At 38.3% G+C, this 12,525-nt stretch overlaps 1 protein-coding gene across 1 annotated transcript; it reads left to right on the top strand.

Moving 5' to 3' along the window:
- The first annotated feature begins 9,172 nt into the window (after positions 1-9,172).
- Positions 9,173-11,509, top strand: LOC105444056 (C-type lectin domain family 4 member F-like). The gene is made up of 4 exons (XM_030981095.1): positions 9,173-9,306; positions 10,486-10,628; positions 11,016-11,125; positions 11,470-11,509. Exons 1-4 carry the CDS (start codon positions 9,246-9,248, stop codon positions 11,507-11,509), a joined length of 354 nt encoding a protein of 117 aa, XP_030836955.1. The 5' UTR covers positions 9,173-9,245.
- Positions 11,510-12,525: the final 1,016 nt, after the last annotated feature.

The following is a 12,525-nucleotide window of genomic DNA, read 5'->3' as shown; positions in this document are numbered from 1 at the left end:
AAAATAATAATAATAATAACAAAATCAATAATAAGGATGAGGATCATGATGATTATAATACTAACAATAATACTACTACTCCTGCTGGTGCCGCTACTAATACTACTACTCCAAATATCATTATTCTTATTATTATTATTATTATTATTATTATTATTATTATTAATCATAATGCGAACCTTATTTGTGTATTGTTTTTTCCTCCAAGGTACAATGATTGGTCTACTGCCACGGGTTCAAGTAATTCTGACTACTGGGGTTGTCTTAGTGTAAGTGATGATCCTTCATGGTCTGACAGGACTCCACAACAATACAGGCCGTACATTTGTGAACGTACACGAGGTATGAATAGTGATGATCCAATATTAATTGTGTTCTGGCGAGTGTTGATCCGGGCTATATTGCAACGAAAGTATTGTCTTTGTATCGTACGGCATTTTGGCTGTAGTTTAGGATTATTTTTATTGTCGGGGTTAGCATAAGGAAAATGGATCGAAGTTTGGAATTCGTTTAATGTAAGAAATCAATCGCAGAACTTTTGAATTTTTTCCAGATATTTTGAATATGGCGCTACTCCTTAAAGGAAACCGTTATCATTACAACATTATATAAAATAATTGTATCAAACCATCATGGGATGAATGACTTATGTAGAACTTTGAATTCGTAACTTTCTCTCACTACAAAAAAGAAAATCCAACTTCAATTGTTCGATTAATGAACAAATTATAATGTCTTTAAAACTCTTTTGTATGCAATTTTTGTATTTAAGAATTGACAACAAATGCAATCGTTTTCTGTTTGCTAACATATTTGGAGAATAACAGTAATTTCTGACCCCTTTAGTTGAACATTAAAAAAGAATCGTCGACCGCTACGCCCACAGAGGTGGTTTGTAGAATCTGAGATATGCCTATACTGTGCAAAGAATAGGCGGTGCAATTTCGCTAATATCACAATCTTTTTCATCATGATACACTCTCAAATAGAAAGTTTGTTTTATCACAGTATTTGATAGAAGCAATGAAGCATCAATTGGAGGTCTAGATTATTTCATCTCTCCGTCATGGCTGGCTCGGTCTTACTCAGATGCACGGATCTACTGTCAGTATCATGGAGCTGATTTAGCACTCATCAAATCACACGACATTAACGTATGCTCAAGTATACTTCTTTTCTTTCAGCTAATGATATCCAAAATGTTGTTATTATGAAACCTATGTAGTTTTTGTATGTATTAAGTATATAAATTGTACTGTTAATTCTGATCAGTTTTGGTTGCACCAGGGTGGGTTCGGGGAGGATGGCCTGCGGGCTCCCATACCCAGTCTGTCCAGCCTGATACACCCATAACTGAGATACCATACATGTATGTATTCTCGATCGTTATATTATGTTGTTGTTGTTTTTTGTCATACAAAATGCCAATAAAAATAATAAAAATATTAGTAATTTTATTCCACAGCTTGGAATTTTACATAGCTATTGGGCAAGTCTCTCACTAGGGCATATCGGGAAAATAACATTTGTATAAAGTAATATCACGATTGAATGACGATTGTGACGTAATAAGTCAACTGGTTCCTCCTGAAAACCCTCTTAAATAATATCAAAAAGCGTAATATTTAGTTGATAGCAGAGATAATAAAACATTCATGTAGACAATGTCATCCCCAATTCCTTATGTTTCAAGCTTTCGATTATATCTCAAATTAGATTGTTTATTGATAACGCCGCTATTTCATTTAAATTTATATTATGTTATAAAAGAAATGTGAATAGTTTAATTTATATATTTTAGATATTAGTTCTTATCATTGTTTTTTTCTGACGTGATCACAACGCATAAACAGTCAGTTCATAATATCTTTTAGCAACTTCAAATGAACGAATGATTTCTACTTCTAATATATTCCTCTGAGCCAGGGGCGTAAATCCGTACCGAGGAGTGGGGGGGGGGGGGGGGGGGGATGATCGGCGATAGCCATCACATACTAGCACGAGCACACGCCCACACTAATTTACGCAAGCGCGCGCGATCGCGCACGCACAAACACACAACACACACACGCGCGCACACACTTTTTTTTTTTTTTTTTAACAATTTTGTTTTATTTCTCCAGATGTGTAATACAAACCATGACATACAATTGAATAAAATAAACGTGTTCAATATTGATGCTTTTACATAAACATAATTAAACACAAACTTATTTGCAGTATAATATAACTTAACAACAAAGTAAACGTATAAGTACCTAAACATAATATGTCAATTGTAAATGTTATTTACTTATATATTACAAAAAAAAACAAATCTGGAGATAATTTTACTGAAACAATCCTGCCCCCTCCCTGCCCCCTACATCACACAGACATACTCACCCTCTATCACACAAACATACTCACCCACTCACACACATACTCACCCACCCACCCACCACCCCCCCCCCCCACACACACACACACACAGTACTCACTCAGTGGATGTCTGCCAACATTCTCAACTTAAGAAAAATATACTAAATAAGTTATCCAGGCCGCAAAATCGAGTTACGCTTTTAACAAGCTCACGGTGGAGAAGAAAGCAAATCTTAATTAATCTTAAGCTGCTCCCACTTTAAAAAATGTGATCCTAGCTTTCCCATTTTAATTGCTATTTTCTTTTCCTCATCCCTATACTTAAAAATGCTTTTTTTCATCTTTTCTAAAGTTAGTACTCGCCCCCCCGATCTTGACATAAATGTAACATACTTCACCATGAAAATGATAGTATTACACATTTTTATTCTATATGAACTACCTACCAACCCAACAAATATATCTCGCCATTCTAAATCTTTAATTTCATCTAACTCAAAAAGTTGTATTAAAGCCTGCCATAACCTTTGAACGCTCCCACAAGATAAAAATAAATGTTTGTATGTTTCTATTTCCTGCTTACAAAACGAACATAAATTATCACCAACAAAACCAAATCTATGAAGATGCTCATTAGTGTATATGGCTCCATGCAATAATTTAAATTGAAATTCACGTTGTTTTCTAATGAGTATAGTAATTCTTGGTCTAACAAATATTTCTTTTAATTCTTTATCTATAAAATCATAATCATTTTGCCCATCCCTTACCTGCAAATCATACGTTCGTTGCAGTGCTTTGATGAAATAATCATAGATTGTTCTTGAACCCACATCCACAAACTGTATTTTTTTACTAGAAATATGGAAATAAGTATTAAAGCTTATCAAATCAACCTCGAGGAATTCTATTAACCCTGAATCATCCTTCCATAACCTGGGTATCGCATCATAAATATCAATAATCATAAGCAAATTATTACCTTTCATACCGAGGTTCATAAAATATTTAACAGGCTTAACATGACCTTTCTCAACCAAATGATTCAGTTGAACAATCCCTCTTTCAAACAAGTATCTATCAAATATACTTTTTCCATTTATACATATATTCTGATTATTAAAAATAATTGGATTAATATAACCCTCCAAATATCTTAAATTACTTGTCTCTTGCCATGCTTGCAACATTTCCATATAGTATGGTGGAATATCTAAAACACGCACACACACACACACACACGCACACACACAAACGAACAAACAACAAGCACTATTAGAGAAAGAAGACGATTCGTTGTACCGTTCTCGAAAATAATCCTCGTCTGAATTCAGTTCCCCCCCCCCCCCCTCCCGCGCGAAGCGCGGAAGCTTTTACGTTTCATTAAATCATTAGAGAAAGAAGACGATTAGTTGTTCCGTTCTCGACTCTTAATCCTCGTCTGAATTGAGTTCTCCCCCTCCCCTCCCGCGCGAAGCGCGGAATCTTTTACGTTTCATTAAATCATTAGAGAAAGAAGAAGATTCGTTGTACCGTCCTCGACTTTTAATCCTCATCTGAATTCAGTTTTTCCCTTCCCCTCTCCCGCGCGAAGCGCGGAAGCTTTTACATTTTATTAAATCATTAGGGAAAGGAGACGATTCTTTGTACCGTTCTCGACTTTTAATCCTCATCTGAATTCAGTTGTTCCCTTCCCCCTCCTGCGCGAAGCGCGGAAGCTTTTACGTTTCATTAAATCATTAGAGAAAGAAGAAGATTCGTTGTACCGTTCTCGACTTTTATTCCTCATCTGATTTCAGTTTTTCCCTTCCCCTCTCCCGCGCAAAGCGGAAGCTTTTACGTTTCATTAAATCATTAGAGAAAGAAGACGATTCGTTGTACCGTTCTCGACTCCTAATCCTCATCTGAATTCAGTTCCCCCCCCCCCCCCCCCTCTAGCGCGAAGCGCGGAAGCTTTTACGTTTCATTAAATCATTAGAGAAAGAAGACGATTCGTTGTACCGTTCTCGAAAATAATCCTAGTCTGGATTCAGTTCCCCCCCCCCCTCCTGCGCGAAGCGCGGAAGCTTTTACGTTTCATTAAATCATTAGGGAAAGGAGACGATTGTTTGTACCGTTCTCGACTTTTAATCCTCATCTGAATTTAGTTGTTCCCTTCCCCCTCCTGCGCGAAGCGCGGAAGCTTTTACGTTTCATTAAATCATTAGAGAAAGAAGACGATTCGTTGTTCCGTTCTCGACTCTTAATCCTCGTCTGAATTCAGTTCCCCCCTCCCCTCCCACGCGAAGCGCGGAAGCTTTTACGTTTCATTAAATCATTAGAGAAAGAAGAAGATTCGTTGTACCGTCCTCGACTTTTAATCCTCATCTGAATTCAGTTTTTCCCTTCCCCTCTCCCGCGCGAAGCGCGGAAGCTTTTACATTTTATTAAATCATTAGGGAAAGGAGACGATTCTTTGTACCGTTCTCGACTTTTAATCCTCATCTGAATTCAGTTTTTCCCTTCCCCTCTCCCGCGCAAAGCGCGGAAGCTTTTACGTTTCATTAAATCATTAGAGAAAGAAGACGATTCGTTGTACCGTTCTCGACTCCTAATCCTCATCTGAATTCAGTTCCCCCCCCCCCCTCTAGCGCGAAGCGCGGAAGCTTTTACGTTTTATTAAATCATTAGAGAAAGAAGACGATTCGTTGTACCGTTCTCGAAAATAATCCTCGTCTGGATTCAGTTACCCCCCCCCCCCTCCTGCGCGAAGCGCGGAAGCTTTTACGTTTCATTAAATCATTAGGGAAAGGAGACGATTGTTTGTACCGTTCTCGACTTTTAATCCTCATCTGAATTTAGTTGTTCCCTTCCCCCTCCTGCGCGAAGCGCGGAAGCTTTTACGTTTCATTAAATCATTAGAGAAGGAAGACGATTCGTTGTTCCGTTCTCGACTCTTAATCCTCGTCTGAATTCAGTTCCCGCCTGACCTCCCGCGCGAAGCGCCTAAGCTTTTACGTTTCATTAAATAATTAGAGAAAGAAGACGATTCGTTGTACCGTTCTCGACTTTTAATCCTCGTCTGAATTCAGTCCCCCCCCCCCCCCCCCCCCTCCCGCGCGAAGCGCGGAAGCTTTTACGTTTCATTAAATCATTAGAGAAAGAAGAAGATTCGTTGTACCGTTCTCGACTTTTAATCCTCATCTGAATTCAGTTTTTCCCTTCCCCTCTCCCGCGCGAAGCGCGGAAGCTTTTACATTTCATTAAATCATTAGGGAAAGGAGACGATTCTTTGTACCGTTCTCGACTTTTAATCCTCATCTGAATTCAGTTGTTCCCTTCCCCCTCCTGCGCGAAGCGCGGAAGCTTTTACGTTTCATTAAATCATTAGAGAAAGAAGAAGATTCGTTGTACCGTTCTCGACTTTTAATCCTCATCTGAATTCAGTTTTTCCCTTCCCCTCTCCCGCGCAAAGCGCGGAAGCTTTTACGTTTCATTAAATCATTAGAGAAAGAAGACGATTCGTTGTACCGTTCTCGACTCCTAATCCTCATCTGAATTCAGTTCCCCCCCCCCCCCCCTCTAGCGCGAAGCGCGGAAGCTTTTACGTTTCATTAAATCATTAGAGAAAGAAGACGATTCGTTGTACCGTTCTCGAAAATAATCCTCGCCTGGATTCAGTTCCCCCCCCCCCCCCTCCGGCGCGAAGCGCGGAAGCTTTTACGTTTCATTAAATCATTAGGGAAAGGAGACGATTGTTTGTACCGTTCTCGACTTTTAATCCTCATCTGAATTCAGTTGTTCCCTTCCCCCTCCTGCGCGAAGCGCGGAAGCTTTTACGTTTCATTAAATCATTAGAGAAGGAAGACGATTCGTTGTTCCGTTCTCGACTCCTTATCCTCGTCTGAATTCAGTTCCCGCCTGACCTCCCGCGCGAAGCGCCTAAGCTTTTACGTTTCATTAAATAATTAGAGAAAGAAGACGATTCGTTGTACCGTTCTCGACTTTTAATCCTCGTCTGAATTCAGTCCCCCCCCCCCCCCTCCCGCGCGAAGCGCGGAAGCTTTTACGTTTCATTAAATCATTAGAGATAGAAGACGATTTGTTGTACCGTTCTCGACTTTTAATCCTCATCTGAATTCAGTTGTTCCCTTCCCCCTCCTGCGCGAAGCGCGGAAGCTTTTACGTTTCATTAAATCATTAGAGAAGGAAGACGATTCGTTGTTCCGTTCTCGACTCCTTATCCTCGTCTGAATTCAGTTCCCGCCTGACCTCCCGCGCGAAGCGCCTAAGCTTTTACGTTTCATTAAATAATTAGAGAAAGAAGACGATTCGTTGTACCGTTCTCGACTTTTAATCCTCGTCTGAATTCAGTCCCCCCCCCCCCCCCCTCCCGCGCGAAGCGCGGAAGCTTTTACGTTTCATTAAATCATTAGAGATAGAAGACGATTTGTTGTACCGTTCTCGACTTTTAATCCTCATCTGAATTCAGTTTTTCCCTCCTTCCCTCCACCCCTCTCCCTCCCCCCCCCCCCCCTCCCCCGCGAAGCGCGGAAGCTTTTAAGTTTCATTAAATCATTAGAGAAAGAAGACGATTCGTTGTACCATTCTCGACTCTACATTTTTTTTTAAAGGGGGTGGGTTTTTTTCTCTCTCTCTTTGGACTCCTTGAAAAAGGAAGTTATAAAATATCTTGAATATCATAGAAAATCTCGGGATCAAATTCCTGAAATTCCCGCTAGCTTTGAAAGCTCATTCAGGATTTTTTCATTTTGAAAAGTAAAAGCATTAGCCCCCAGTCCCCCTCGATCGACTAGAGCTCACCTGAAATTGGGGGGGGGGGGGGAGGGTGTACATTTAGCAGTGTTCCGGATTTTTTTTTGGGGGGGGGTCTCCAAGGTAGGAAAAGCCAGCGAAAAGCCGGCGAAAGGGGGATTCAGAAATGTTGGCAGTCCTGAGATAGGGTGGGGGGGGGGGGTGCTTTCAAAGGGCGGGAACGAGCGTACGCGTACCCTAAATAATACTAAGTGGGGGAGCCGAGCATCTAATGTACATGATTGCACTTTTTAAGCGCTCGCGCTCTGGCGCACTTTACGTCTGGGCTATAATAATACCTTGCAAAATAACGAAAAATTATTTTAAAGTTCATGAAGTGCTTGTTCACGCACGTTGCGCAACTACTCTTAATGATCGTGACATACTATATCCGTGTAGGCTATACAGTTATACTTACATTAAAAAAATAACTCATTTCTCATGTATTATGCTAAAATTGAAACAATCACATTTTTTTTTCTTCTTCTTCTTCTTCTTCTTCCTTTTTTCTCTCTCTTTTTTTTTAATATCAGGGGGGATGATTGTACAGGCCACCCCCCCTACTTCGAGCCAGGGGGGGGGGGATGCAGCCCCCCCCCCCCCCCCCATCTCCCAGGGATTTACGCCCCTGCTCTGAGCCCAGGAGAGTTTTAATTCTTAATAGTTACCGCCTTTTGGGTTAACAGCAGGCGATTGACTTGTGTTGATTTCATTTTTATTCGTTTTCTGTATTTGTTTAAATTTCGTTTTCATTACGAAATCGACAGAAATGGCTTTACAGGCATGCAAATAAGAAAACATAAATCAGCAAGTAATTTGTATGGGGTGACTTTTCTATTTTCCTCTTACCAGACCTTTCTTCATGGCAGGATTTCGGGATTGAATAGCCTTGTATTTTTAGGTTTGACTGACAAAGCTGTAGAAGGCACATTTAAATGGATCGACGGAACACCTTTACAGTATGTTCAATAACTTTATAATACCTACGTAATTGTTACTACTTTGAAAAAACTGCCAAACTCTAAATTACTAATATCATTCTCTAATTATATGATTTGTATAATGTTCCTTTTGTTTTAGGTAGTTTCAAATAATAGATTAAACCAAAAATAAGAAGAAAAAAATCGCCGACATTTTCAATTGTAACTCGAAAACAATTGTATTTTATGTAATTTGTTGGTCTAAAAAGCAAAATATGCGTGATAATTTTTTTGATCACACTTTAATCGCTAACTTATGTTTTAATCATGAAATGATTGCAGTCCGTAAAAAACGAAAAAAAAATGAATTTTGCATGTCGTAATGCAAGAGACGATGTGTTTTAACTTTTAAATACATATTTTCATATCAAAAGAAATAATATTCCGCATACAAAATACAACTTTTCAATATGCAATGAAATAATATCGTTAAAACAGTAGTGCATACTACGATTTTCGTATATATTAATCTTCATTGGTTCTTTGTCGATTTAGATTGAAAAGTGATGTCAGGAAGCTTACTTTTTGATTGAGATATATTCTTATGGATGGTTCGGCTCAAAAATCCAGTTTCGGAACTAAAAGGTTTAAAGCAAAAATATAAGACAGTGCACTTATATAACACAGGTCATTATAATCCAATCATCAGAATTTGAATTTAATATCTGCCTACGCAATGCAGAAAAAATCCTATAAACAAAAAAGAAGGCACACCATTTTGTAATAATAATAATAATAATAATAATAAAAACGGTGCTTATAAAGCGCTTATAGAAGTCTCTATAAATGCTATAACAAACAATATACAATGACATATTAAACAAAACAGAAAGAAAATGCAATAAACACACAAATTACAGTGCATATGGAATATACGTCAATGCAAACAGAGTATTACAGTTAATTATCAAAAGCAATTTTGAATAAATGTGTCTTAAGACAAGTTTTGTTTAAAATCATTGTTTCGTATAACCGTCTGTTTACTCCTTCAAGCGTTTGGTTTTCCATTATTCTTAATTCAATAAACACAGGTATTCAGCATGGAGGGATCCGGAACCTAACAATTATGATGGGAATGAAGATTGTGCCACTCTATCTTCTGATTCAGACATGGGATGGCTTGATATTCCTTGTGATCTCGACCGACCCTTCATATGTGAACGATATCAGGGTAAGTCACTAGACCTAACACGTATTGTCGTTTCTGTTTCATTGCCATTTTTGTTCTCTCTCTCTCTCTCTCTATTTCTAATTGCTTTTTTAATATGTTTAGGTCTATTAAATTAACCTAGAAATTTCAAAGAGAGCCTTTAATCCACTGTTGTCGAGTTACGGAAACTGTTATTGTTTGATATAATTTAACCCCCCCCCCCCTCTATGCTACAAAAAAATGAATCGAATCCTTGCTGCGCCACTAATGTCCTCTGGCAAGCCAGTAATTACGTTTGCCACACTAGATCTAGGTGTAGTAAGTACATGTAGGTACTTGACAGGAATTATTCCTTGACTGCATTGAGCGGAGCTTTGATTAGAAACGAAGCTAATAATATCCAATATCGTTTAGAACTGCATATATATAAATTATATGATGTGACATGCGCTATCCTAAAACGTATATCATCATTGTTATTATTGTCTCGCCTACCAAAGATGGAGTCGAGTCTGTCGAGACTAAGGGGACCAAATGGCGTCCGTCACAAAGTGTACCTAGACGGTATGGTGATATCGGGGGTCATATGCTAAGATCAAATGTCATTTGGGGTCATATGTTAAAGTTAATTTTTTTCACAAGTAAAGTGCCACTAAACTTGCTCTTTAGAAATATTAATATAAGTTTGTCATGGATGGGAGAGACACGATCCGGTGATTACTTTAAATACTAAGTATTTGATGAAATATTAGCTTTGATAATGTTATCTGCTGTCATGTCTAAACACAATTGCATATCCATGTTAACAAACCTACTTATAATGATGTTTTGTTAGAACTGCATATCCAATATCTCTTAGCGTTTTATCATCTGCGTTATTGGGTCAAGATTTGTCCACAACCACAATGTGTACACATTCTTCACTCTCATTTTACAGACGCACACAGTGTAAACCCAACAAAGGAGATGTTTGCATACCACAGGGTACCAATATTACCTGGGTGGACAGGAGTATGTTACATTAAAGTGCCGTGCCGGAGAGTGAATCCATGATCTTCTTATATCTGGTCACGTATTTTATCAGTATGACTATGATTAATGTAATGACACGTACTGATTTGAAATTCTCTCTTTTTCCTTTTTCATAACACGATGAACATCTAATAATGGCAATCACCTTGTTTTAATCAATATATATAGACGTTCCAGAATATAAGTGGACTCGCCTTGATGGAACCCTGTACTATATCTCTCAATCCTCGATGACGTCATACTCGTTTGCTAGAAAGTACTGCCAGGCCCAAGGAGGGGATCTTGCCCAGCCTAAAACAGACAAAATCAATGTAAGAACGCATTGTGATTTTGGACCTTTTAATTCTAAGTATGAATAAAACATGATAACAACTTCAACGGGCTTTAATCTAACAATAGTGTGTGCAAAAATAGAAAATGAAAGCAACGAAAGTAATTTGAGAGGAATAGAAAATCTTGTTGGTTTTGTGAAAACATTCGGGAAAGGGTGTAAAAGGTTATAGAGAAGCATGATATATACGCGATGAGCCAAGCATAAGGGAAACAAATTATATCTTAATTCAGCTAATTCAACTTCCAAGAATGTCATAGACTATCGGTATATCGATAAAGTTATCCCTCTATCATGATCATGGGACATTAGAAATTATCATCGGTGATTTTCTCTTTCTGAAATATTGTCTTAACGCAATCACCAGATGCATCTCATTGAGCTGGCTGGAGGTAACTCGTATTGGTTTGGACTGGATGATATCAATCAAGAGGGCATGTTTCAGTGGATTGATGGCACTCCACTCGATAATAATGGGTATGTGTTAAACTGTATTATTCATACACACAAGCACAACAATATCTCACTGCGATCATATCATGTTGCAGACAGAATATAATTGGTAGAAACTGGTAGGTTAACTTTGATAACATGATTTTCCGAGATACAAGTTGATATTCATCAAGCTTAGGATGGGTTTTCCACTGGATTGATGGCACCCCACCCCCCCCCCCCCGAAAACGTCGAAAATGAAGAATTTGTCTTAGTTTACATGTTTTTTGTATGCGGACCTTATGGAGCCTAAAATGATGCAAGATCATTGTTACCAAGAAAGGCATTGTCTATATTTGCTTTTTAATGTATATATATTTTAACTGAAGCTCGAGTCAAGCCGCTGACATATTTATTTTAATACTGTGATAACACGTTACTGTTTGGAACATATTTTGACTTTCAAGATTTCCTGCTTGGTCGGATGGTGAGGCAACCTCAGTTGAGAATGAAAGATGTGTTCATCAGCAGGTTACTAATGGATGGAGAAAACTAAGATGTACATCCTACCTCAGGTTCGCCTGTGAAAAACCTCCGAGTACGTATTGGCATTATATTTCTATTATCTATATTCAGGGGTACTCCTTAGTGATAGTCCATGCTCAAATGATGCCTGTTTCACATTATTACATTGAATTTGAAATGCCACAACGAAACAATATATCGATTGGTAATATTATAATATTGTGCAACCACTGATTTAAATCGATAGTTGGTTTCCACTTTAATCGATGCTTGTACAATATTTTCAATGACAAAAAAGGAAAATACTTTATCATTTGAAATAAATGTTTTGCCTATTAAATATTCCTAGTTATTTGGGCTTTATCTACAGTTAATGACTCGAGGGAAGCGTGACTTCCTAAAGTATCATATATTATTTAGGCTGTGTTTCCCATAAATTGTTATACACTTCAGTTTTAGAAGAGGAGGCAACTTTGTTATAAAATATATGTAAGGACTCTTTTGTGTGTATATAACAACCGTTATCATAACATACGAAATGTAACATTCAAGTGTGAGAAAAGTCATTGCCTTGGAAAAGTAATGTATATTTCCTTTTACTTCTCCTCTAACGAAAATACTAGGCGGACACTAACTACTTGAAAACATAATATATTTTTTCCATAGTCCCGCGACAAATCCTTCCTGTACGTCTACTGGCAGCTACTCCATCACCCTACAGCGGAGGACTGACGGATGCGTCATTTATCTGTCTACTCGGCTCAGAGAATGAGGAGATTCTCACATTTTCCACAAGAAGACTCGTCCGTCTGACTGAGGCTATAACTTCCAATAGTTACACAGCTCCAGGAGACAGCAATGTTGTATCATCTGTAGTGTTAAGGCAGACTCTTCCAGCTGCTATGGATGGCTTGGGTTTT

This window comes from Strongylocentrotus purpuratus, unplaced genomic scaffold (assembly GCF_000002235.5).
Source record: "Strongylocentrotus purpuratus isolate Spur 01 unplaced genomic scaffold, Spur_5.0 spur5_contig_821, whole genome shotgun sequence".
In the NCBI taxonomy this organism is placed as follows: domain Eukaryota; kingdom Metazoa; phylum Echinodermata; class Echinoidea; order Camarodonta; family Strongylocentrotidae; genus Strongylocentrotus; species Strongylocentrotus purpuratus.
This window is presented reverse-complemented; position numbering and strand designations above follow the sequence as displayed.